This window comes from Dysidea avara, chromosome 13 (genome assembly GCF_963678975.1).
Source record: "Dysidea avara chromosome 13, odDysAvar1.4, whole genome shotgun sequence".
Lineage (NCBI taxonomy): Eukaryota > Metazoa > Porifera > Demospongiae > Dictyoceratida > Dysideidae > Dysidea > Dysidea avara.
Genome location: NC_089284.1, coordinates 10,655,169 through 10,676,990, shown reverse-complemented (window position 1 = coordinate 10,676,990; position 21,822 = coordinate 10,655,169). Strand labels below are relative to the sequence as shown.

General features: G+C 37.7%; 6 protein-coding genes across 8 annotated transcripts in view; 3 read left to right on the top strand and 3 right to left on the bottom strand.

Moving 5' to 3' along the window:
- Positions 1-185: 185 nt before the first annotated feature.
- LOC136243453 (phosphatidylglycerophosphatase and protein-tyrosine phosphatase 1-like) lies at positions 186-3,053 on the bottom strand. Its single transcript, XM_066034958.1, has 3 exons — positions 2,784-3,053; positions 1,340-1,615; positions 186-442 (listed from the first exon to the last, which is right to left on the bottom strand). Exons 1-3 carry the CDS (start codon positions 3,015-3,017, stop codon positions 320-322), a joined length of 633 nt encoding a protein of 210 aa, XP_065891030.1. The 5' UTR covers positions 3,018-3,053; the 3' UTR covers positions 186-319.
- Positions 3,053-11,297, top strand: LOC136243450 (integrin-linked kinase-associated serine/threonine phosphatase 2C-like). Of its 2 annotated transcripts, none has more exons than XM_066034955.1 (10): positions 3,053-3,136; positions 3,186-3,314; positions 3,361-3,472; positions 5,406-5,512; positions 5,672-5,925; positions 6,378-6,421; positions 7,509-7,628; positions 10,203-10,284; positions 10,732-10,756; positions 10,967-11,297. In XM_066034955.1, the coding sequence occupies exons 1-10, from the start codon at positions 3,088-3,090 to the stop codon at positions 11,119-11,121; spliced, it is 1,077 nt and encodes a 358-aa protein (XP_065891027.1). In that variant the 5' UTR covers positions 3,053-3,087; the 3' UTR covers positions 11,122-11,297. The 2 variants fall into 2 exon arrangements, with proteins under 2 accessions (XP_065891027.1, XP_065891028.1); XM_066034956.1 differs by having other exon boundaries at positions 10,732-10,803; positions 10,967-11,096.
- A 384-nt stretch (positions 11,298-11,681) lies between these two features.
- Positions 11,682-14,719, bottom strand: LOC136243452 (lipoma-preferred partner homolog). The gene is made up of 8 exons (XM_066034957.1): positions 14,306-14,719; positions 14,157-14,258; positions 13,951-14,018; positions 13,712-13,759; positions 13,524-13,654; positions 12,712-12,763; positions 12,159-12,227; positions 11,682-12,048 (listed from the first exon to the last, which is right to left on the bottom strand). The coding sequence occupies exons 1-8, from the start codon at positions 14,643-14,645 to the stop codon at positions 11,878-11,880; spliced, it is 981 nt and encodes a 326-aa protein (XP_065891029.1). The 5' UTR covers positions 14,646-14,719; the 3' UTR covers positions 11,682-11,877.
- Positions 14,709-16,234, top strand: LOC136243448 (cyclin-dependent kinase 10-like). The gene is made up of 2 exons (XM_066034952.1): positions 14,709-14,818; positions 14,868-16,234. Exon 2 carries the CDS (start codon positions 14,871-14,873, stop codon positions 15,990-15,992), a length of 1,122 nt encoding a protein of 373 aa, XP_065891024.1. The 5' UTR covers positions 14,709-14,818; positions 14,868-14,870; the 3' UTR covers positions 15,993-16,234.
- LOC136243449 (uncharacterized) lies at positions 16,180-17,802 on the bottom strand. 2 transcript variants are annotated; one of them, XM_066034954.1, is made up of 6 exons: positions 17,420-17,802; positions 16,900-17,364; positions 16,817-16,857; positions 16,559-16,595; positions 16,388-16,509; positions 16,180-16,336 (listed from the first exon to the last, which is right to left on the bottom strand). In XM_066034954.1, the coding sequence occupies exons 1-6, from the start codon at positions 17,739-17,741 to the stop codon at positions 16,262-16,264; spliced, it is 1,062 nt and encodes a 353-aa protein (XP_065891026.1). In that variant the 5' UTR covers positions 17,742-17,802; the 3' UTR covers positions 16,180-16,261. The 2 variants fall into 2 exon arrangements, with proteins under 2 accessions (XP_065891026.1, XP_065891025.1); XM_066034953.1 differs by having other exon boundaries at positions 16,817-17,364.
- Positions 17,532-21,822, top strand: part of LOC136243454 (60S ribosome subunit biogenesis protein NIP7 homolog) — a 26,280-nt gene continuing 21,989 nt past the window's right edge. Inside the window, exons 1-4 of the mRNA XM_066034959.1 lie at positions 17,532-17,916; positions 18,011-18,097; positions 18,986-19,124; positions 19,871-20,011. Of these exons, the coding sequence (XP_065891031.1) occupies positions 17,861-17,916; positions 18,011-18,097; positions 18,986-19,124; positions 19,871-20,011 (423 nt within the window). The 5' untranslated portion in view covers positions 17,532-17,860. The remainder of the gene's footprint in view (positions 17,917-18,010; positions 18,098-18,985; positions 19,125-19,870; positions 20,012-21,822) is intronic.

Genomic DNA, 21,822 nt, shown 5'->3' with positions numbered 1-21,822 from the left:
CAAACGTACACTTTACTTGACTGCTCTATTAGAGCATCTTGGAAGTACATTGTTTATACTAATACTTGGCAAAATCTGTCACACGATAAAATGGGTTCATTGCTTTAACCAACAAAGATTTCTACTTAGCCAATGACCAAATTTGCTGATATCTGTTTGCCTTACCATTAATATATTTGAACATAGTTTGACACACCTTATCAATTAATATTGCAATAAATCCATAAATGCATGAAGTTAAATTTCTGTGCTGAAAGTGCTGGTATTATACATTTCAACCCAAACTTGCGGTGCAAATTTCAGAAATGTCCACAGATATTTATGGCTTTGGTTCTTTGCTATAAAATAAATTCAGCGTATTCCTGTGAGATTTATTAGGATGTATTTGAGGACGTTTCCTTTTCATTTCTTCAATTACTCTCTGTGGCTCCCATTTGTATTCCTACATACAAAAACAGCACAAGAGAGTAACATTCAATGAGAGAATAGATATGACCTGCACTTATTTCACAGTATACATATGCCTGTGTTTAAGTCTTGCTCAATTATGTCACATTTTTCAGCCACATTGATTGTAAGACAAGTTTCAAACTCCCTATTACAATTCCTGTTCTATTGCTTGTAGCTACAGTGCACCCATACATACAAAACTACTCAAATAAAGAAATGGATTAGCTGGACATACAATTCTGCACATATTGAGTTTTAAAAATCACTTGACAAAAACTGTCAAACTACTAAATCAGCAATCAATATTGAAGTTGTTCAATGATATGCTCTAATAGAACAACCAGACTGTAACAAAATATCCTCAAAACTTTCTTGGGATCAATCACAGGCATCCACCAGTTTATGCACTAAAGCACCTTAGGAAGGTGGTCTTATTTTCAAGTGACCATACCAGTTAATAGCTATGGCTATTGTAACTTTCAGCAAGGAAAATCATGTAAAACAACTATGTGAAGATGGGCTTGTGTAGCAGTAAGGCCGTGGTATTTATACAGATTCTCAGGTGACTAACCTTCCTTTCAATACTTTTGAAAAACACTATTCAACAAGAAAGCTGGCTTAAAACAGCCTGTTTTTTTAATAAAAGCTATAGCAGCAAATTGCATACTTGTCAAAATCTCTCACCATCATATCAATAATGTTATGGCAGAACTTGCAGTTGCATAAAATGAGCCTAACAAAGACTAACCTGATTTTCAGGTACCAAGGATCACTTTGGGACCTAAACTATAAGCAAGAGATAATAATATTAACTCTTGCGATAATATAAGTGTCTGCAGGTGTCTCCAAATTTTGACTATCCACACTAACAGGTTCGATAAAAACATACCTTAAGCTTCATCATGTAGCAGCCCACTACAGTCACACTCCGACCCTTGCCTGACTTGCAGTGGACATAGACACTTTCTTTTCTTTGTCGGTGCCTGTTGATGACCTCCAAGGCTTCATCAATCACATCCAATGATGGTGTCACTCTGTCAATGACACGGAAATGATAATGGTCCACTCCTAACTTCTGCCATTCCTTTGAGCTGGGAGTGAACCACTGTAGCTCAAAGTCTTCATTAAAGGATATCACAGCCCTGACATTCTCTTTATTGACCAACTGTAGGCAAAAAAAAAATTGCATTACATATAAACCAATGATGGTAGAGATTGACTAGCAACCGGGATGGGTAGCTTTGCAGTTGATGCTATCCCAGAGAGCTGAAATATCACAGATTCAAAGTACAATACAATAATGAAATTATATCTACTTCAAAAAAACTACAATGTACATACGTATGTATATATTTATTATTTATACACAGTCCAACCATTATCACATGTGCTTAGATATACAATGATTTAGAGGGCAATTTGTTATAATGTTTAGGGAAGACACTCATTTCTGTAGACACCAACAGCACTGTGTAGTGGGGGTGGTATGTGTTATAATAGGACAATAGTGTTGGGTGTTTTTAATATATATAGCCAATGTGTCCAAATGAGGGCCATCTAAGTGTTGAAACCATCTCAGTTACATGACTTGTAATACGAAAATCTTGCATGACGTATTGTATTGTTCCTAGTAGCAGGGGTCTGACAAAAACATTACAGTAAAACCTAATTGCAATTTCAAAATCAAAAATTCAGCTGAAAAATCTCAATACTATATATCTGGAAATGTTTTATGAAAACTTTCATGAGCTGGAATAAAATTGCAAAAGCATAATAATACCTTGAAATGACAAGGAGTGGTCACTATTAATAATAGTCCCGTAGAACCATCTGCAACTGGGATCAAGATCTTTGATCAACAAAAATATACCCTGATCACTTGTTAAAAACAGCCTTGATTGCTTGATAATTTAGAGCAAATTTTTGTAAATTCTCATCTTGTTTGCAAGCTAGCTTAATCACCACTTTCTAGGACGTCTTGATCGCTTGATTCAGTACTACTTTACCTCTTGATTTGATTTTGATCCCAGTTGCAGACGGTTCTACAGGACTACTGGTAGTGACTATCCCTTGAAATGAACAGTGAACAAAACTTGTGTAAGTTTATTTAGTTAAGTACTTCAAATCAGAATATACGCAAAAGCTTGCTCAGACTGTTTCAGATTTATAGCAAGGACAAAGGTCCCACTCTTACCCCTGAAAGAGGTGTAGCAAAATAGGTTATTGGTCCTACTATTCAGGGCCTAGGTTCCTGTGCTAAAATAAAACAGGGTCCATATAACACCTATACTTCTTCTGGAATATAAGCAGGCAGCTATTCGTTGTAGTCTAACCTCTTCTGCTTGACTACGAAAAGGAAGAGCTCCTAACACCACAGTATTGTCAATCCTGTTGTACCACTGAAGATTCTGTAATCTCCAGCGAATCGTATTCCACCCGACTCCAGGAAAGTACATGAACCTGGAGAACACCTGTAGACCGGTCAGTCTAAACGTCATCATTTCAAATGCTATAGTAATTATCCATTTTATGAACTTCAGCGGGACGAAGACAACATTTGTCAGCATTTCTATCTGTTGCGCATCGTGTACTGAATGGCAAGGTTTAATTGTGGTTTTGAGTTTTAATCACGTGCCAATGGATTTGTTCGATGATTTACCTCCAGCAACTGATACACCAACGAAGGGTAATAATAAGCTGCAACTGCGCCATTATATGACGTAAATTAACTGTAGTAGACAATTCTGCAGCGTCGTTATTTGATGATATTCCTCCTGCAAGTGAAAATGAACCTGCAGCGAAACGAAAAACTGAAGATATCGAAAGCGATGATGTAAAGCGACCTAAAGTGTCAACTGTTCGATGTAAGGGGTAGTGTTTCCTTAATGGTATCCACTCTCGGACTTACAGATAGCTTGAGAGGTTTCATTGGTGAGAGGAGAGGGGAAAGAGTAGACATGCAAGATGCTCACGTGATTCTTGACAACCTACTTCCCTTATTCAGTACCCAACCTAAAAAATAGTAAGGAGTGTTGTTTGTGTAGATAATACATGTTGTATTAGAGTGCTGCTGCCTCTGCTAGTATTTCTGCCTCTCGGAGAATTTTTCTGGCAAGAAACTGTAAGGAGTGGTGCATAAACTCAATAGGATTTTTAAAAATAATTCTTTATTTTGCAATACAGTAACTAGTCTTTTTCTCATTATGTTTTTACCTTGCCATGCCCACAGTGTGTTTTTTACGTGGCACACTTTATGGTTGCATGTTGCCCGAGGTTTCACATGCCTGTTTGTTTTTGATAATGGTTCTCTCTCAAGGGGGTGTTCATGTAATATTGGAAAAGGTTCCAGCTAGTCACAGGTCAAAGCGAAATTTCAGCGGGTCAAGACTTTGACTGCGGTCACAGATCTACCTACAGCGTGTACCTATTTGACCGGTGACTTAGCAATGATATTTTAGTACTTTTTGATTGTGGGTTGGAAATTTTTACCATTGACTTGGTATGAATTTGGTGGCCTTGATCCCTGACTTAGACTTTGACTGGTTGCAGATCTACCTACAGTGAGTGCCTGTGTGTCACCCCCTTGTGTATTTATAATTGACTGTTACTATGTAATGCTTTGTATGTGTTGCATCATAAATATTAGAGCCTACGGAACTGTAGGCTCTAATATCTATGGCTGCATTATGTGCATTGAACAAATATTGTTCAGTGAAAAGTACTGAAATTTTCAAATTCATATTCATACTATCTACACAATGATTTTCCCTCCATTTTAGAGTTTTTTTGTTTTTTTTTCAAATATATAGCTAACTGGGTATGACATAAATTATATGTATTAATTGTGCGGGAATGTCACAATTGCCAATCACATATATCAAAGGTGTAGCACTTTATACAACTATCATGTCACTTGTGATATCCATCTTGCTGTGTCTTTCAAACACGCTGAGCTGTATTGTGTGGCTACTGGCTAGCTACCAATTTTGTCTGTAGAGAAAATTGATGTAGTGGGTTGATAGCAGAATTTTGTTTCTTATTTCTTGTTCACCACTGGGGCTTGAACGTTGAAATCTTTGTTGGCAGGCAGAGGCTGCAATCTTGAACCTTCCCTGTCTGCTTGATGACTGAATTGGAAATTAGAGTAGGGAGCTTGATATTCATTGGTGTGATGTGAAGCATTTCATTTGTACGTCATGATCACGTGCTTACAGTTCATGACACAACACAAGGTTATGGATAATAAAGTAAAGAGGGATTGGCAGCAGTGATGTCACTACGGAGAATCCTCATTATGGGTTTGATTTGTCCTGGGTATGGGTTCAGTATTTTACAGAATCGGCCTCGGTTAATAAAATGTAGCCTCCAAACAAATTTTCAATCATTGTGGACCTTGTCGTGCTTCTTTGCCACTAAAATTATTGATGCCACCAATAGTGACGAAGTTTGAGATGAACTGTCTGGATACCGCCATGATTTGATAGCACCCACCCAGTGTAATAGTGAAAAAGAAGTCAAGATAAATTCAAGAAGAATCAACATAGAGAAAGAGAGATATGGCCACTCAAAGTCTGGACCTGTAATGAGGATTGCCTGTACATATAACTATTAGTTCCTATGGAAATAATGTCACTGTTGCCAATTCCCTTTTTACCATATTATCTATGAGCTGGGGTCTTGAATTATATTTGCGTACTGAAGTGCTTTGTAGTCTTTGAAAGAAAAAATATTGAGTGCTTATTCCCATTCAATTGATAGTACAAAGTGTACATGTTGGCAAGTAAATAAAAGAAATTGCATCAATAGAACATTACCAAGTGTTAAATTTCACTATGTTTACATGAAACAGGGAGCTGTAGAGATGTGTTTCAGGGCTACTAGCTGTGGTGTTGCTTTATCATTGTTATCTACTACATGTAGTGAAATGTACAGTACTTAATCATTTGATTGTGTAGCTCCAGGATGGCTTACTATGGTGTGTTTGATGGACATGCTGGACCTAGGGCATCACAGTTTGCAGCGGATCATCTTCACAAGAACATTGTGAGCAGGTTCCCTAAAGGTAGTACGTGTGGTGTTGACATTTGACTTGAAACTTTTTGTTTTTTACTCACACACACACACACACATGCACACGCACAAACAATGCACCCACCCACACACACACACACACACACACACATACACGCGTGCGTGTACACACACACACACACACATACAGGTACCATACAGAATCACGATAGAGAAGTCAAGATGTGCTTGATCGACTCGTTCAAAAAAACAGATACAGAGTTTCTACAGAAAGCGTCGGCAGCTAGCCCAAGCTGGAAGGATGGAACCACAGCAGTGTGTGTACTACTATTGGACGAAACTTTGTATGTAGCCAACTTGGGGGACAGCAAAGTGGTACTGTGCCGTAAAGAAGGGGACAAAAAGACTCATCTCAGACTATCTAAGGACCATTCTCCAGCGCAAGTGAGTTTATCCCAAATTAATGCGAAGCAAGAGCTGTCTATTTCCAGTATGTTTAAAATATTTAACTGTAGTTATAGAATTAGTTAGTATCCATAGCTTTCATACACTCAATGTTCTTGTATGGCTTAAAGCTAGCGCTGTGGCTATTAGCAGTACAAAGAAAACTGTCTGTTTTAGTTGAGCTCTTGTTTGCCCCATATGTTACTAACTCTTTAGTAAAGTATAATGTGCGTTGATATACACAATTACACTTTGTATTGACTGTGTTGTATGGGCTGTTAGTGGTAGACCCAACATTTGTGTGTGTCACCGATTAGTCAACTTAGTCCAACCAATCAGAATTGTAAACCTTTACTAGTTGAGATGGTAACGTGTGCACCACTCTGTTGCCATTGTTTAGGCTATATATCCCTGTTGTTGTAGTGTAACGTTTTCTTGATCTTCTCTTGTAGTTTGAGGAGAGACAGAGAATTCAAAAGGCTGGAGGCACTGTCAGGTTTGTTGTGTATACATATCAACCATCATATGGTGTATGGACAATTATCCAAGTATATAATTAACAAATTAAATATGTAAGCTTTACATTGTATGATGTCATTTCACATCACTTAATATGATGATATTTTTACATTCACTTGTGATGTCATGTTCGACTACATTGACATTTCTTGGTACACAGCATGCATGTAGAAATTTTCAATCTCTATTTGTGACTGAATTTGACAAAACAAGGCTTCGACGCACAAAGCTTTGTTAGGAGATATGGCGATTTTAAGGAATCATTGTGTAATAACTTCCCAGTGCCTACAGCTGTGCAAACAAAATTTGCACCAATTGTTCATCTGTTCACTAGCTATCACTGAGTGGGTGTATACATTTCTGATACCCAAAATTTGCCCTGTTTTGAGCAGCTTTTTTCGAGCGGGTTATAATATCACAGGCGGTACTAATAGGGTGGGAGGGTGGGGGTGGACGGTGGTCTTAATATACGGGTATAAAATGAAGTAAGAAGACGATTGGAATCCAGAGGCCAAGTTTGGGCTCTCCATGGCCCTCCATGGCACTCAGATTACTCCAAATTGACTGAGACCACTATTGGCGAGCTCTCTGTGAAGTCCCAGCTCACTACACACCATTATCACAGAGCCATGGCCATTTAATGGTGCCAATCTCACACTCGTGGCTTTGACAGGGTCGGAAGAAAGCTGCTACAGAAACCAGACTTGTCAGTGCTGAAGGAAGTACAGTGTGAAATATGATAGTGTATTAGACCAGCAATCCATTTCTGGTAAAATCGTAAGTTTGATTTTGTGTGTGTGGAAGCCTTGTTATGTGAAATCCGGTCACATTTTATGGTTAGAATGTATCGGATGTAAATAACTTATGTTTGCGTAAGCATATTAATTTCAAACATATGATAACACTTATGCCTCTTATACTAAATTTACTGATACTAGTATACTGTATGCACACATAAATTTTATCTGTATGGTGTATACCTACAGAGGGAATGTTTGTGTTATAGTGTATTGTTTGATGTATTCATTACTTCTTGGTAATGTATTGAACTAATGATCCTTTAGGGAAGGGAGAGTGATGGGTGTACTGGAAGTGTCTCGGTCTATCGGTGATGGTCGGTTCAAACACTGTGGAATCATCAACACCCCAGATGTGGTGAAGTGTCCTCTGGGAGAGAATGACCAGTAAGGGACATACATGTGTATCAACACTTTCTGTTAGACACTAGTTTCGAATTTTTTCGGTTGCTAATTGTCATACCAAATTAAATATGTTTTTTGCTTAACACTAGTAGACTAGAACATGGGTAGGAAGGAGCCTTATTAGCCTAAGTGCCGTGTTTTGTTGCCGTAGAAACTTAAATATCTGAATTACTATTGAAAGCCTAACGTTGAAATGCAGCATTACTACCATTTTTCCCTGATATCGAAGGCCTTATTCTAAATAGTGGGAGATAAAAGAAATTATTGGCTTTACTTGTAGTATGTAGTATATTAATATTAGGTAACAGTGGATGGTGCTATGCTGTAGCTTTTGTGTTTATCCAACTCTTTACAGCAGTACATGGCTCCATTTTGTACAGTGTAATTGTATGGCCCACAGAGTATTGTCCATGTCTGGGTCCTGTAAGTGATGTTGTTAATACGATAATGTAACAAGTCACTTAGGGATGAAATTTTAGAGGTATTGTTGTTGAGGTGGGGTGCTTATTATACAAACTATGTCAAGCAGTCCTGGGCTTGTTGAATATTTAGTCTTAGTCGTAGTAATTGATCCATATGTCAGATGATAGTTTGGTACCTAATATAATCACTATTGGTTGATCAATGATCTGAATTTGGTCTCTTGGTGTTCCCATGGGATTAATATGAGTCACTTAGCTGTAGCGTAGAGTGATTGTGACTAGAACTGGAACACAAAAAGTATTCCTAATCAGTACATGTTTCAGTACACCTGTGCGTATTTTACAGGTAAGTCTATAAATACACAAAATTGCATTGTAAATTTGAACAGATGTAGTTCACAATAACCTGATCACAGTTTACTTCACCTACCAACTACTGTTTGACTCAATGGATATATGATACAATCAACCGTTATACACACAACTACAAGATGTTTGCTCTGTTTCACTCTACATGGTATACTCCTATGACTAAGTAGATTACCTCGTATACTAAACTTCATCTGGAGTGTGTCCACTGGCTATAAGAGGCCACTGAACCTCCTGACAAAGCTTCTTTGCTTTATTAACTTGTTCTGAGGCTGTCATATACAATAAGCATATGGCATCAAGTGTTTACTTAAAGATTTTAAAAAAATTTTGTCATCTGCATGTTACACAGTAAATATTATACTTTGTCAAAGATTGTAGTCTATTTGGTGTGACCAAGCGTTGGATTTCTTTAAAATCTTACTTGAATTGCCATACGGCTAGATGTTTTTTGATAGTTTCAAGCAATTGTAAAATATTTATTCAAGTGCTGTACAAGTATCCAGTTTGTAGCTAGCACAAGTCTAGTGTTTAAATCAAGCTAGCAGATAAAATGGTTGCTAAGTAACCATCGCCACTGTACATGTAGTACAATGGTCTCCTACGTCTAAAGTAATGTGTTCTCAAGTGTATGTATACCATGGTGCAATGAAAGAATCCCTTTAGTGAACACCTCAAATTGAGAACCGCCATTATATAATGAACATCTGTCTAATTCGTAGGACACCTGTTTGTACAGGACATTACCTTCTGTGTTCATATTCAGTAGGTTAGGTTTCACTGTGTGTATATTTCCTGGTGGTATCCTTCCGAATGAAAAAGTACTGTGTTATTCAGGTAGACATTTCTAATGATTGCACTGTACAACTGCATTGCTTGTGATATCGCAGTGAAACCTGTTAATGTAGATGCAGACACCTGGATAGTCAGTAGAGTTCCGAGCTATCCTATAGTACATTATTTTGTTGTCAGTGGTATCCACAAGGGACCTGTACGAAGGCTACAAACTGTACATACATACAGGGAATCATTATCTTTACATTAAAACTATCTCAAGCTGCAGTCTGAACACATACACCAACGTACGGTTAGTTGGGCCCAGCATGCCCATACAGGTTTCACTAATAGTTGCAGGTCGTCATTGTTCAACCAGATGCTATTTGTGTCACACTGTGTAGGATGTGCACTTTTCCATGTATTAATTAATAGTCTTGTATCCGTTAACATGATCTTCACAGGGGAATTGGGAGATCTAAAGTAGTATATTTTGAGATATGTCTGACTATATCTCACGAAGTAATGTTTCGTGTGTTAAAAATGGTTGGCATATGTTGTACATTGAAACATCACTCGTTAGTTATATACATCTTTTGTAAAGCTACCTTAATTGTTGTAATGGCCATGCCAAGTAGGCTCCCAAAAGTTGCATCTTTGTGAGTTAGTTAATTGTAGCCATGTTATTTTAGAATCCTCATACAGCCAAGTGGTCCAATGATGAAAATTATCAATCTCTGACATTTTACAGTGGAGAGACACTAGGACGGACTGAGGACCACCTTACTTTCCACGTAAATGGCCAAATTCCTTAAGTTCAGTGCATGAACGACCAATACATTTTCCCAGTGGTTCCACTCCTTTACTTTGTCATGTTGAAAATACCAGCTGTCCATTCCAGTACTTGACTGGTCAAAATATTTCTTTCATACATACCAAACTGTACTTATATGGTTAACCTTATTACTGCCTCTAAACCTTTTAATTTCAGGTTTTTGGTGTTAGCATGTGATGGACTATGGAAGGTATTTGGTGTGGAGGAGGCAGTCAAGTACATCTCTGACATCTTAGAGGTAACACACAATCTGTTATAGATGCCAGAGATTCTCAAATTACACATTGTCTATATAAATCATATCGCACACTATCAGTTACATACAAGCTACCACAGATGGCTATTGTTTACTCCACACTGTAAAGTATATTTCATTGCTAGAAGCCTCACTTGGTTAGGAATTGTATTATCTCACTGCTCCCAAAGAGTACTTGCCCCTATGGTAAGGTTGGCCTGTTGGCAAAGCACTTGGTTACCCACCGAAAAAGTGTTTTGTAGACCATGACCAAACTTTCTGGATAAAATAAATATTCCCAGTGATTCTCTGTCTAGTCTCCCTAGTCTTTCCCATATTCCCCAATAAGTATTACATTACCAGATTACATTCTACTGTCAATACATTCATTAGCTACTTGTGTGTGTAGTCTTAAGTGGCACGTTGTTACTGGCTTCATTCCCTTTACAGGATGACTCAGTCACTTTGCCAGAAGGTAAATAAGTTGTGATGTCATGTGTTATGTGATGATGCTGTTGCTAAGTAAGGCTGCTTGTTGTCAAGGATGAGTTAATGTGAAAAAGTCTGAGAGTATCTCCTTAATGTGTTTATATCACTTGTTGTGTTCCTGCCACTGAGGAAGTACCTAGTACTAAGCACTTCTAGTAATACAACTATGTTCTTTCTCTCCTTGTTGTTGATTTAGAGATGATTTCAAAGACCAACTTCCAATCAATTGATCCCAACGACAAAACTGCCATCCAATATGAAGCTGCTTGCAACAGGATTGCTATTGAGGCAGTCAAGAGAGGCTCCTCAGACAATGTATCTGTCATGCTTGTGGACATAACAAAACACTAACACGTGCGCTTGCCATATTATATGCTTCATTATAAAGAGTATATACATGTTTTTAAAATTATTTGTGCCACTCAAAAGTACATGTAGGTAGGTTTCAACAAACTATTTCACAACAAAAAATGTAATTGTGCAGAATGCTCTAAACTATGAGCATAACTATTAGAACATGAGTATTCCAATTATGAACAGAAATACAATACTGGTAAAGAAGTTTATTTGACCAATGCTTAACTAATATTTTGCAACAAATAATGTTATTCACAACCTCATCAAGCATCTCTGATGTCCTTGATGACAATAATGGGATATATATATATATAATGGGATATATATATAGTCACCAATGTAATTAAGCCAGAGAACACTGGCTGTAAAAGTAACTCCTACTCTAGCACCATAGCGACACTTGAGTCTTCATGTCTGGTTGTTTAATTATTTCAGTAGGTGCAGTTCAGTGAATCAGAACCTACAACACCCAACTGTCTGTGATCAATGCCAGTTGGTAACCAATCATTACACTGGCTTAGATAAATTTAACATTTACTCTAAAGAAACAGGCATTTTCAGGATATATAAAAAGTGATGATTTCTTTACATGTACATTCAAGGCACACATGGATCAGTTATACTGTATTATTAAAAAGTTACACATCACCACAGACAATTAGAGGCTACTTTCTTACACACAACTTGTATGTATTAATGTCTTGTTGACAATGGAGTCGAAGTTATTGTTTTACTAAGAGAAGATGATACTCATGTTACAGTTGTTCTTGATCGCAAAGAGAAGTCAAAGTCAATTGACGTTGCCTTTGTTAGGGAGCGGATGCGAGCAGTATTACACCCTCTGCACAACAAGTGATCATCCAATGGGTAACATTTGTTACCATCACCGTCTGCCTTCTTTGCCAGACTAACTCCACAGTCCTGCAAAACAGAGAACAAGGAATGTCACTTCTATCACATGCAGGGTGGAGAAAGGATATTGAAAACAGCATATAATTCAATTGTCAGTTAGCTCAATCTAGTTTTCTTACCTCACACTTGTAACATTCTGGATGAAAACTCTTATCCATAGAAATTATCCTAATAGTCTCTGAGGTGCCCTGTATAAAAAAGAAACATTAGAAATGTAAGCAGAGCAAATCATTGATTATAAACAATTAAACCAATTACAAAACTTTCTCATGCAGGTTTCAGAAGGGATTAAATGTATTCTGCAATAACTGATACATCATGATAGGGCTAGATAAGCTGTGAAATTTAGTCTTGAAAATTTTTTAAATTTCATTAGCTTTGGAAATGAAGGTTGGTAGACATGCTCAAGACTTAGTTGCGTAGACTAAGATTGTGTGTATGTACAACATATCAAATATCCCACACATTTTAATAATATGTAGTCCAAATTTAACACCAAAGATTTGAGTGTTTGTGATTTTAGGTCAGCCATAAGACTAAACACGTCTCAAAATCATTATTGTATGTAATAGTTGCTACCATATATATTGGGAAATATCTCAGCCAAAAGATAACTTATTATACAGATATGGTACGTCACACATTATTACATGCACTACACAATTTACACACCTGTTCAGGTCTAATAGGTTGATTACACACTCCACACTTTGGAGCATATCTCCTATAACAAGATGGACACATGGCATAATGTAGTAAGTCAGCACACACTACAAGTAACAAAGTTTATTGGGTAAACAACAAATGGTTAAAAATGAAATCACTTCTAATCAACTCAAAGTTCGTTTTAGCTACTAAACAACTGCTGTGGCTCCAGGAATAATATTACCAGGGCTAGCATGCATGCGCTTGGACACTGCAGGAAAAAAAGGAAGATTTAAGCAAGTGTTGTTGTAATTCCATCCACCCAGCCACCAGCATTTTAGCACATGCATAATCATAACAGGACAACTGACTGGAAAATGCTGGTACATCCCATTCAGTCAGCACAAGGGTGTGGAAAAACAAAAGGTAAATTAACAGTAGGGTGTGAACTGTGTCTTATTGACTGAACCAAATATTATTTTATAGTCAACCAGCATTATGTAATTTCACCACAGGTATACAAACTGTCACAGGAGGTTGGTCAAGATTATCAAAATAGTCAGAGGAGGTTGGTAACCTTATCCAAACAAACCAAGGAGGTTTGTAAACCATCAAAGAATCTTGGAAAAGCCCCTAAACCTACCAAACCTATCATGGCTAAATCTTGTTTTACTTCTACATAGTTGACATTTTTGAATTAATTTTACATGTGGGTTATGCTCTAGGACTTCCACAATCTTATAAAAGCGCATCTGAAAATCTTAAAATTCAAATAGCTGTATTCAACTACTGGATGACTTTTACACTACATAAGATGTTGAAGTACACAACCAACTCACTTGTGAAAATCTTCAATACAGTAAACCCGACCAGAAGCATCTACAGTAAAATGTACTCCTTCCAGACACTTTCCACAAGTAGCACAAGCAAAGCATCCCGGATGGAACACCTTTCCAATAGCCTTTAACACCTGCAAAAATACACAATTATAAACCATGGTGGAAGAGAGATAGCGATTGTTCCTTACTCTATCCATTACTGGTCTCTCACATACATGGCACACTTGTAGCGTGGCCTAGTAGCAACAGAGCAAAACAACAAGATAATGACACACTGACATCTTTGGTACATGTAGCACTCCAAAAATTTCACATAAGCAAATTATTAATAATGAATATAATTAAGTGGTAGTGACAATAGCGTGGGATTAAAGATGATGATTTAATTGATTACTTAATAGTGATGAAGTGTTCTCCATCAACTGACCTCATAGTCCTTCTGACATAGCACTCTGCCCTGCACTTGGTAGAAGGTCTTGCCCAACAAAGTGCGTTCTGCAAGTGAGACAAGACATTTGACAATTTCAAAAAGTCCAGGGATAGCTACATATACAGTGTTGTATCAATTTACATAGTAATCCAATCTACTCCTTCTTTGATATAACTTGATATTCAATCAAAACAATTACTTACTGCATTCTGCGCAGGTGAAGCACGTAACGTGATAAATTTTTTCCAAGGCTGTGCAAGCTTCTTCCATTGGTCCAATTCTTCTTCCACAAGCTTCACAATTACCTGAAATCACACACTTTACAACTACCTAGTTTGGTACAGCTCAATACCTATTGCAGCCTTGGGTGATGAACGCGGAGATTTCGGTTTTGATTCGTCTGGTTTTGACTCGCTGGGTAGCCTAGGTTTTGTGAACGTGTAAGCTTCTGAGTCGGTTGGAGGTGACGATACGGCTGGGGGTGAAGCTAGTTCACTTGAGACTCTCTTTAAATGCGAAGAACGTGGTTCAGAGGCCCAGTCCTGCTTCACTTTCATACTCGAGGATCGATCCTCTTTTCTCTTCCAGCTGCCAGACCTGGCTGCACTGCTAATTCGCTCGTGGCCGCTAATACCCAGTGTTTTATAGAGATCAGAAGCCAACCTATCAAATTCTGCTTCAGAACTAGACATTGTCGCGTTCAAATCATAAATCAATTTTCCGCTACAAACAATCGGCACGCTGGCTTTTAAGTAGCAAAACAAAATGCGGTGAAAAGTAGTTCCCGGATAATTACGTAATTTGGAGTTTACGCTGCTTGCTCTGTGACGGAATCTGATGCAAGAAATAGCTTTAACTGATAGTAGTAAGTTGTGTAAGTGTCTCTTTGATTAAAACATTTAACGCACTTATAGGCAATGAGTAAGGAAGAGTCTAAGAAATCTGAAAGTGGCGCACGTGATGTCACAGCCCACCTCATATCACCAGTGACATTGCAGCCAATGTCCCTACCATCAGAGTGTTTGTTAGGTAAATGTCGCAGTGTGTCAGACTTTGAGAAGTTAAATCGAATTGGTGAGGGGACTTATGGGATTGTGTACCGAGCCAGAGATAAACTATCAGATGAGATTGTAGCTCTGAAGAAGATCAGAATGAATAAAGAAAAAGAAGGACTACCAATTTGCAGCATTAGAGAGATCAGTTTGCTGATGAAACTCAAACATGATAACATTGTCCAGCTAACAGATGTGGTTGTAGGGAGTGATTTAGACAGCATGTTCTTGGTAATGAATTATTGTGAGCAAGATCTAGCCAGTTTGATTGATCACATGAAAAAACCATTCACAGAATCACAAGTCAAATGTATTATGGTACAACTATTGGATGGCTTGAACTACTTACATCAGCACTTTATTGTACACCGAGATCTGAAAGTGTCAAACCTTTTACTCACTGATAAAGGGTGTGTTAAAATAGCTGACTTTGGGTTAGCCCGTCATTATGGGATACCTGCTAAACCGCTCACTCCAACTGTTGTAACTTTGTGGTACAGGGCTCCAGAGGTTCTGTTTGGCATTAGAGAATATTCTGTGGCCATAGACTTGTGGTCAACTGGATGTATATTTGGAGAGCTGCTTAATCACAAACCCTTGATGCCTGGAAAATCTGAATCCAACCAAATTGAGTTAATTGTGAATCTTCTTGGCACACCCAACGATAGAATTTGGCCAGGGTTTTCTAAATTACCTGTTGCTAAAGATATAACATTACAAAATCAGCCCTACAACAATCTTAAGCATAAATTCTATTGGCTTTCTGATACTGGGATTCACTTACTAAACGGTCTCCTAACGTATAATCCCAAAGAAAGGATTAGTGCATCAAAAGCTAGAAAGTCATCATATTTCAAAGAGAAACCTTTGCCAGTCGAGCCAGAAATGATGCCTACTTTTCCGCACCACCGAAATGAAAGACCTCAGGTACTACGCAAACAACCTTCTGGTGAGAGCATGCCTCCCCCGAAGAGAACAAAACAGTGAAACATGTTTGTCTTATTTGTACTGTAATTTGAAGTGTAAATTAGATTCATAGCTCTGTGTACCTAATAGAGGAAGACATTGCAGTGCCTGGGAATGGAGTTTTGTTGCCTACTGTCACGTTAACAACTCAATGGTGCAGTAAACTGAATAGTTAGCAAGTTGTATTGTATACTATTGATCTAAATATGTGTAAACATGCAGGCTTTGTTGCAATGGAGTTTTACTTTCATTGAAAAAATAAACATGTTTATTTGTTGATATTGAAAATATTAGATCTTCTCTGATATAAAAGTAGAAATTCTTGTCTCTGCTAATGCAGTCATTATTTTATTCAGGGCGTAGATCTGTAATAAATTAATAATCACTTTGTTAATGTGTGAATGATATATGCTCACCTCTGATCTCTGTATTTCCATTTGTTGTTCTTTTATTTTCACTAAATCTTCTAATTCTTTTTTCTTTCTACTTTCAGCTTCTCTGTCCCTTTCCTTGGCCTCCCTTTCTTTGACATTATTTTCTAATATCATTTATAATTACTTTATATATTTATGGTCACAATAATTTACCAATTTCCAGTAGTCTAGACTTCAGCAATCTTTGGCTCTGTAACAACCATATAATTATGGTAAATAGTGACATTAGCGGAAAATGTACAAAAAGATTTAAGGGGACCATCATCACACACTACAAAAGTGTGGAAATTAGCTTTAGGTATGTTTTGAAACAACTTGACTGACACTCAATAAAGAATGCTGACTATTACTTGAAGCAATTAATAACTAAAAGGCATTGCCTTTCATCTATATGGCTTGTTAAATTCTCACCTTGATATTGTGAAGTGAAGGTACATAATACTGCCTCCATTCTACATTATGAGATATCAATATTACTAACACAAATACAATACCTGTTGTGTCGGGTGTGCATGGTGGTGCATTGGGTACACCAATCACGGGAGACATTTCTGATTGCTTTTCTGATAAGTATACCAACCTGCGCATGCAGCTAGGTTGGGCACCATTGCTAATCGGGCTTCTTTTAGGCCCTTGTATGGATGTTAAAACTGTTGGTGATGTTGTTGTAGATTTAGTCTTGTGCAGGGAATGATTAACAGGTGAAGTGGCAATGTCTGCTTGTTTGCTGTCGGCATCATGTTTACTCACGTTTAGACGATACACCTCTCTGATTTCTTGCTTCATTGGAGAAGATAACTTATCGCACCCTGTAATTTTGTGACGTAGTGGATTTGTCCTTGACAACTTTTGTTCTGTTTTTGACAAAACAGGAATGATGACTCTACTGTCACAACTTTTTTGTTTGCGACTTTTCTTATGTCGCTTTTTGGCACACTTAATAACATGCTCAGCAAAGTCTGAAATAGGGCAACACGCTATATAATCCCCCCACCACAAACTACAAATAGTTACCTTTGATTGAGGCTTTGTCTACAAACAGTGGTGCAGATGTTACATGATCAATAGTTGATTTTTTATCATCCAGTGAATTGATTGCTGGGTCACTAATTCCTGTCTCGATATATTCTTTAGTTTCTTCTCTCGAAGTAGAATTTGCGGGATGCTCCTTTATACGCGCCAGGTAATTCTTGCGCCTTTTATTCAGCAATGCCAGGAGCATTTCTTGATTGCCAATGCTGCGCCGTGCTAGGGGTCTTTCACGAAGTATCGGCGCCTTCACCACGATAAGTGGCGATAGAGGGAGGATGGAAGGAGGAGGATGTATCACTTCCATTTGAGCATGATGCGTGTATTAGTGTAACCATAGTTACCACATTACCTTACTTGCTCTGTATTTAGTGTGCACGTGAGTCTAACAAGGGTTGAAGCAGTGCCTTGGGTGTTCCATGAAGCATGAGGCCTCTAACAGACGATGAAGCTAAATTAGTGTTCGAGAAACTCGCAAAATAGTGAGCAAGTAGATGTAAACTTCGATGGTTGTTCCACGTGGTTTAGCAAGTTCACGTGTGCTTTATATACTGTTTATTTTTCATGTGTTTGAAGCATCGGAGAGAATGTCAAGATGCTGGTGGATAGAACGGATGGTGTATACGTGTTCCGACTAAATAAAGAGCGTGTGTATTACGTTAGGTGAGTGTGTTCTAATATTTTAACGCCAATGTAAGCATGCAGGATTATATATTTTGTTGACATGTAAGGTAATATGCTGTGGTCAGAGTTGGGGAAGTTACTTCATGAAAGTAATATATTACATATTACTTTTATATCAGTATAATATATTACGGTTACATGTTACTGAGAATAAAGAGTAACTTAATAATATTAGCTACAAATATTAAGTTACTAGTGCTTACTTTTTTATGAAGACAGCTAAGTTAAAGTTAACATATAAACCACGTGCAGTCATGTGATGCACATCAGTCACGCATACGTGCAACACCTGAGCACCATTATAGAAGAAAGGTTAATGGATTAAGGTGATTAATAAATAGTAGAATGGATAATTGGCAGTAAAATCCATTTATAATGCGTAACTTGTTCATCGTTACTCGTAGTAACACTCGTTACATTGCGGTAAAGTCACTCGTTACTTTTCGTTCCAGCTACTCGTTACGTAATAATATAACCTTTTCCGTTACTAGTAACGAATTATAGTTTCCAAAAGTAACTTAAAGTTATATTACTGCATTTCCGAAAGTAACGCGTTATATTACTCAGAATCGTGAATTGTAATATATATTACGTAACGCATTATATTACGTAACATGTTACCCCATCTCTGGCTGTGGTATAGAAAATTTAACTCATACACTTGCAGAATGTTTATTTTTTAGTAAAACATTTGAATTAATAGTTTGTGTATTCCCTTACATAAGAAAGCAGCTTGTTTATACAAAACTTCACTTAGTATTTCAAATTTAGTTGTGTTATATATTAAACCAGTTTATTTTACATCAAACAATTTACTGAATACCATTGTATGGTACATCACTTGTCACTAAATTCTCATTTGTGTAGCGAGACAATTATGAAGTTGTGTACTAATGTGGCGAGAGATAATTTTATCAGCCTCGGCACTTGTATTGGGAAGTTTACAAAGACAAAGAAATTTAAGTTACACATTACAGCATTGGATTTGATAGCACCTTTAGCTAAGGTAAAACCTCTAATAGTGCAGTCAGTATTTTGTAGTGGTAGTGTGTGTGTGTGTGTGTGTGTGTGTGTGTGTGTGTGTGTGTGTGTGTGTGTGTGTGTGTGTGTGTGTGTGTGTGTGTGCACGCATGTACACGTGTATCCATGTATTACTTTGTGTTCATGCATATGAATGCAAAGAGAGAGTCCGTATTTTCAGAAAAAGATAGCCACTAAGTGATGTCTCACTAGGGTAATGAATGATATATAATTATATACGGTATCTGTAATGACATTTATTGACATTACAAAAATAAAATGGCCATGCTAGTGTAGGGAGTTTGTACAGGGAGGTATTATTGGGCAAGGTAACATTTCACTATGATGGCGTTTATTATAAATTCTAAAAAGGGTGAAGGTGAAAGATATAAATATAATGCAATATATAAATGCACATATTTGTGTACACATTCAAGAATTTCAGTCTGATTTTCTCGTTGGAGCCTGTTTTGCATCATTACAATATGTTTACTACTTCTTATGTCCTAACTCCATGTGTAAAGAACTACAAACATTATTCATTTGTGCCAAAGTCTTTGAAACCCTGCACTAACATGGCCATTTTGTGAAATTATGATGTCACATTTTGTCAACATGGTATCGTAATATTTTATGTGTTTATGTATTGTCGTGTGTGCATCACTAAACATGTGTATGACTGGGTGGCTACCCACAATACATTACACACTACACAATATCTTTACTATACAGTACAAGGTATGGGTGAAGCCCAGTGCTGAGCAGTCCTTCATATACGGTAATCATGTTCAGAAGGCTGGTCTTGGACGGATCACAGAGGGCACTCCACAGTATCAAGGTGTTGTGGTGTACTCCATGAATGATTTACCATTGGTTAGTATCAAGAAGTGTATGTGTGTGTGTGTGCTACATGTAGTTGTGTGTTTGGCTGTGTAATGTTCATGCACCACACACATGCAGCGATACATTCGTGTATACAAACACGTATACATGTAATATGTATAAATGTGTATTCGTTGGAAACTCTTTCACTGTTTAATACAATACAGTAGTACTGTATAGTAGGGATCATGGAAGTTTGGGTTTTCTTGCCCGAAAACCAGCCTCACTTTCCTTTAGTGGTTAAACATAACCAAGCCCTAAAATGCTTTCAGAGTGACCTCAAACTCCTTTCAATGGATTTAAAAAAAATTCTATTCAACTGAATTTTCTACAAATAACTTAACTAACTGATACCTTCAGCCAAGCATAACTCGACTATTGTTAATACCACAGGCTTGATGTCTTCACTGTTTGACGTCGCTTTGGCCCGAGATGTTCCTCTGCACCAACTGCTTTGTCCTCTTTTGTGTCCTATTTCTTCCTCCACTGCCTCAAAGGTGTTGATTTGTGTTGTTCTTTGTTTGTAATGCTGTTTAACGGGTAGGAAAATGAAGTGGAATAGGTGTTCACTTCCCAGTAATTGATACCGTAGATTCCCTAAAATTTTGGCATCTCTAAGTATTCGGCACTCCCCGTGCTTTGAACGCAGTGTGCTCTAAATTTCGGCAAGCGCAGGAAAGTTTCTAGTTATAAGTGCGCTAATTTTTCGGCACTTGGAATACTAGTTGACGAAGGTCTCTTGAGTAGTGAGGATTCCCAGTGACCTCACACAATATTCTACCTCGATGCTGGATGAAGCACCAAGTGTGAAATTGTTCAGGGAACGTACCCAACAATATCATCGTGTGACATCATTCACAGCTACTGCAAAACGATCGTTTCTGTTCACAGAATAAAATCTCTCCTAGCCTCACATCTCCTTGTATAACATGATATACCCTCAGATAATGTTTTGTTAAACCATGCAGCACTTCATGCAGCACCTGGTAGTGAGATCTATCACGAGATAGTTTAATAATATTACTGATTGTGGTTTCTATTTTTATTAATCGTTGAAATCCTTAATATTACGTCTGGGTGATTGTATTCAAAAGCGATGTAGTAATGACATTGACCATCCCTCCTGGATAATGTAGGCAATCATAGTATATAGCGCTGTGGCCAAGTGAGTGTTGTGGAATCGTCAGCTCCGCCTCAAGGCGTTCCTGTTGGTTCCTGTAGAAAGAAATCCAGAAAGTAAGCAGTAAACGGATCGAAAATAACATAGCCATGAAGCGTGCAGACTGTATTAAGGATAGCTCCCTAAAAATTCGACAATAATAGCACAAGGTTGGTACATTTTTTTCCTAATTGTTCGGCCAGACACAAACGGAATTAATTTATTTCTGCCGAATTTTTAGGGAATCTACGGTAGTTGGGGCACGTGTTTCTGTAGTGACTGGATTGATTTCAGAGACGCTTCTTGCACTGTTCTTTGTATCACTGTATTACAGGTGAAGCAAAGCTTAAAACGGAGTGAAACAATGCTTAAAACGGAGTGAAAAAACCAACTCTTTCCAGTAATTGATAGTCAGGGGGGATATTGCCTGATGCTGGTGCCATTCTTTCCTTTGATGTGGTATGCGTAGTTCACCAAACAAACAAAGTATTAGAAATTTTATATTTGAGTGATCATAGAAAGGAAACAAGGGAGGTCATCTAGCTATACTAGTGGACGTTTAATCTCTACTTCAGTCATGGGTATACTTGTTATTCTTAGCAGCCTGTAGATGTGGGGCGTGCATTCAGACGAAAACATTATC

Coding starts and splice junctions, on each gene's coding strand:
- LOC136243453 (XM_066034958.1), bottom strand. CDS start 3,017: ATGCTGACAAATGTTGTCTTCGTCCCGCTGAAGTTCATAAAATGGATA. Junction 1,616..2,783: donor TTCGTAGTCAAGCAGAAGAG/GTTAGACTACAA, acceptor TTTTGCCTACAG/TTGGTCAATAAAGAGAATGT. Junction 443..1,339: donor GCTACATGATGAAGCTTAAG/GTATGTTTTTAT, acceptor TTTTGTATGTAG/GAATACAAATGGGAGCCACA.
- LOC136243450 (XM_066034955.1), top strand. CDS start 3,088: ATGGATTTGTTCGATGATTTACCTCCAGCAACTGATACACCAACGAAG. Junction 6,422..7,508: donor AAGGCTGGAGGCACTGTCAG/GTTTGTTGTGTA, acceptor ATGATCCTTTAG/GGAAGGGAGAGTGATGGGTG. Junction 7,629..10,202: donor CCTCTGGGAGAGAATGACCA/GTAAGGGACATA, acceptor TTTTAATTTCAG/GTTTTTGGTGTTAGCATGTG.
- LOC136243452 (XM_066034957.1), bottom strand. CDS start 14,645: ATGTCTAGTTCTGAAGCAGAATTTGATAGGTTGGCTTCTGATCTCTAT. Junction 14,019..14,156: donor CTTCACCTGCGCAGAATGCA/GTAAGTAATTGT, acceptor TCTCACTTGCAG/AACGCACTTTGTTGGGCAAG. Junction 13,760..13,950: donor TATGTCAGAAGGACTATGAG/GTCAGTTGATGG, acceptor TGTTGCTACTAG/GCCACGCTACAAGTGTGCCA.
- LOC136243448 (XM_066034952.1), top strand. CDS start 14,871: ATGAGTAAGGAAGAGTCTAAGAAATCTGAAAGTGGCGCACGTGATGTC.
- LOC136243449 (XM_066034953.1), bottom strand. CDS start 17,741: ATGGAAGTGATACATCCTCCTCCTTCCATCCTCCCTCTATCGCCACTT. Junction 16,510..16,558: donor GTCTAGACTACTGGAAATTG/GTAAATTATTGT, acceptor AAATGATATTAG/AAAATAATGTCAAAGAAAGG. Junction 16,337..16,387: donor TGGAAATACAGAGATCAGAG/GTGAGCATATAT, acceptor AATTTATTACAG/ATCTACGCCCTGAATAAAAT.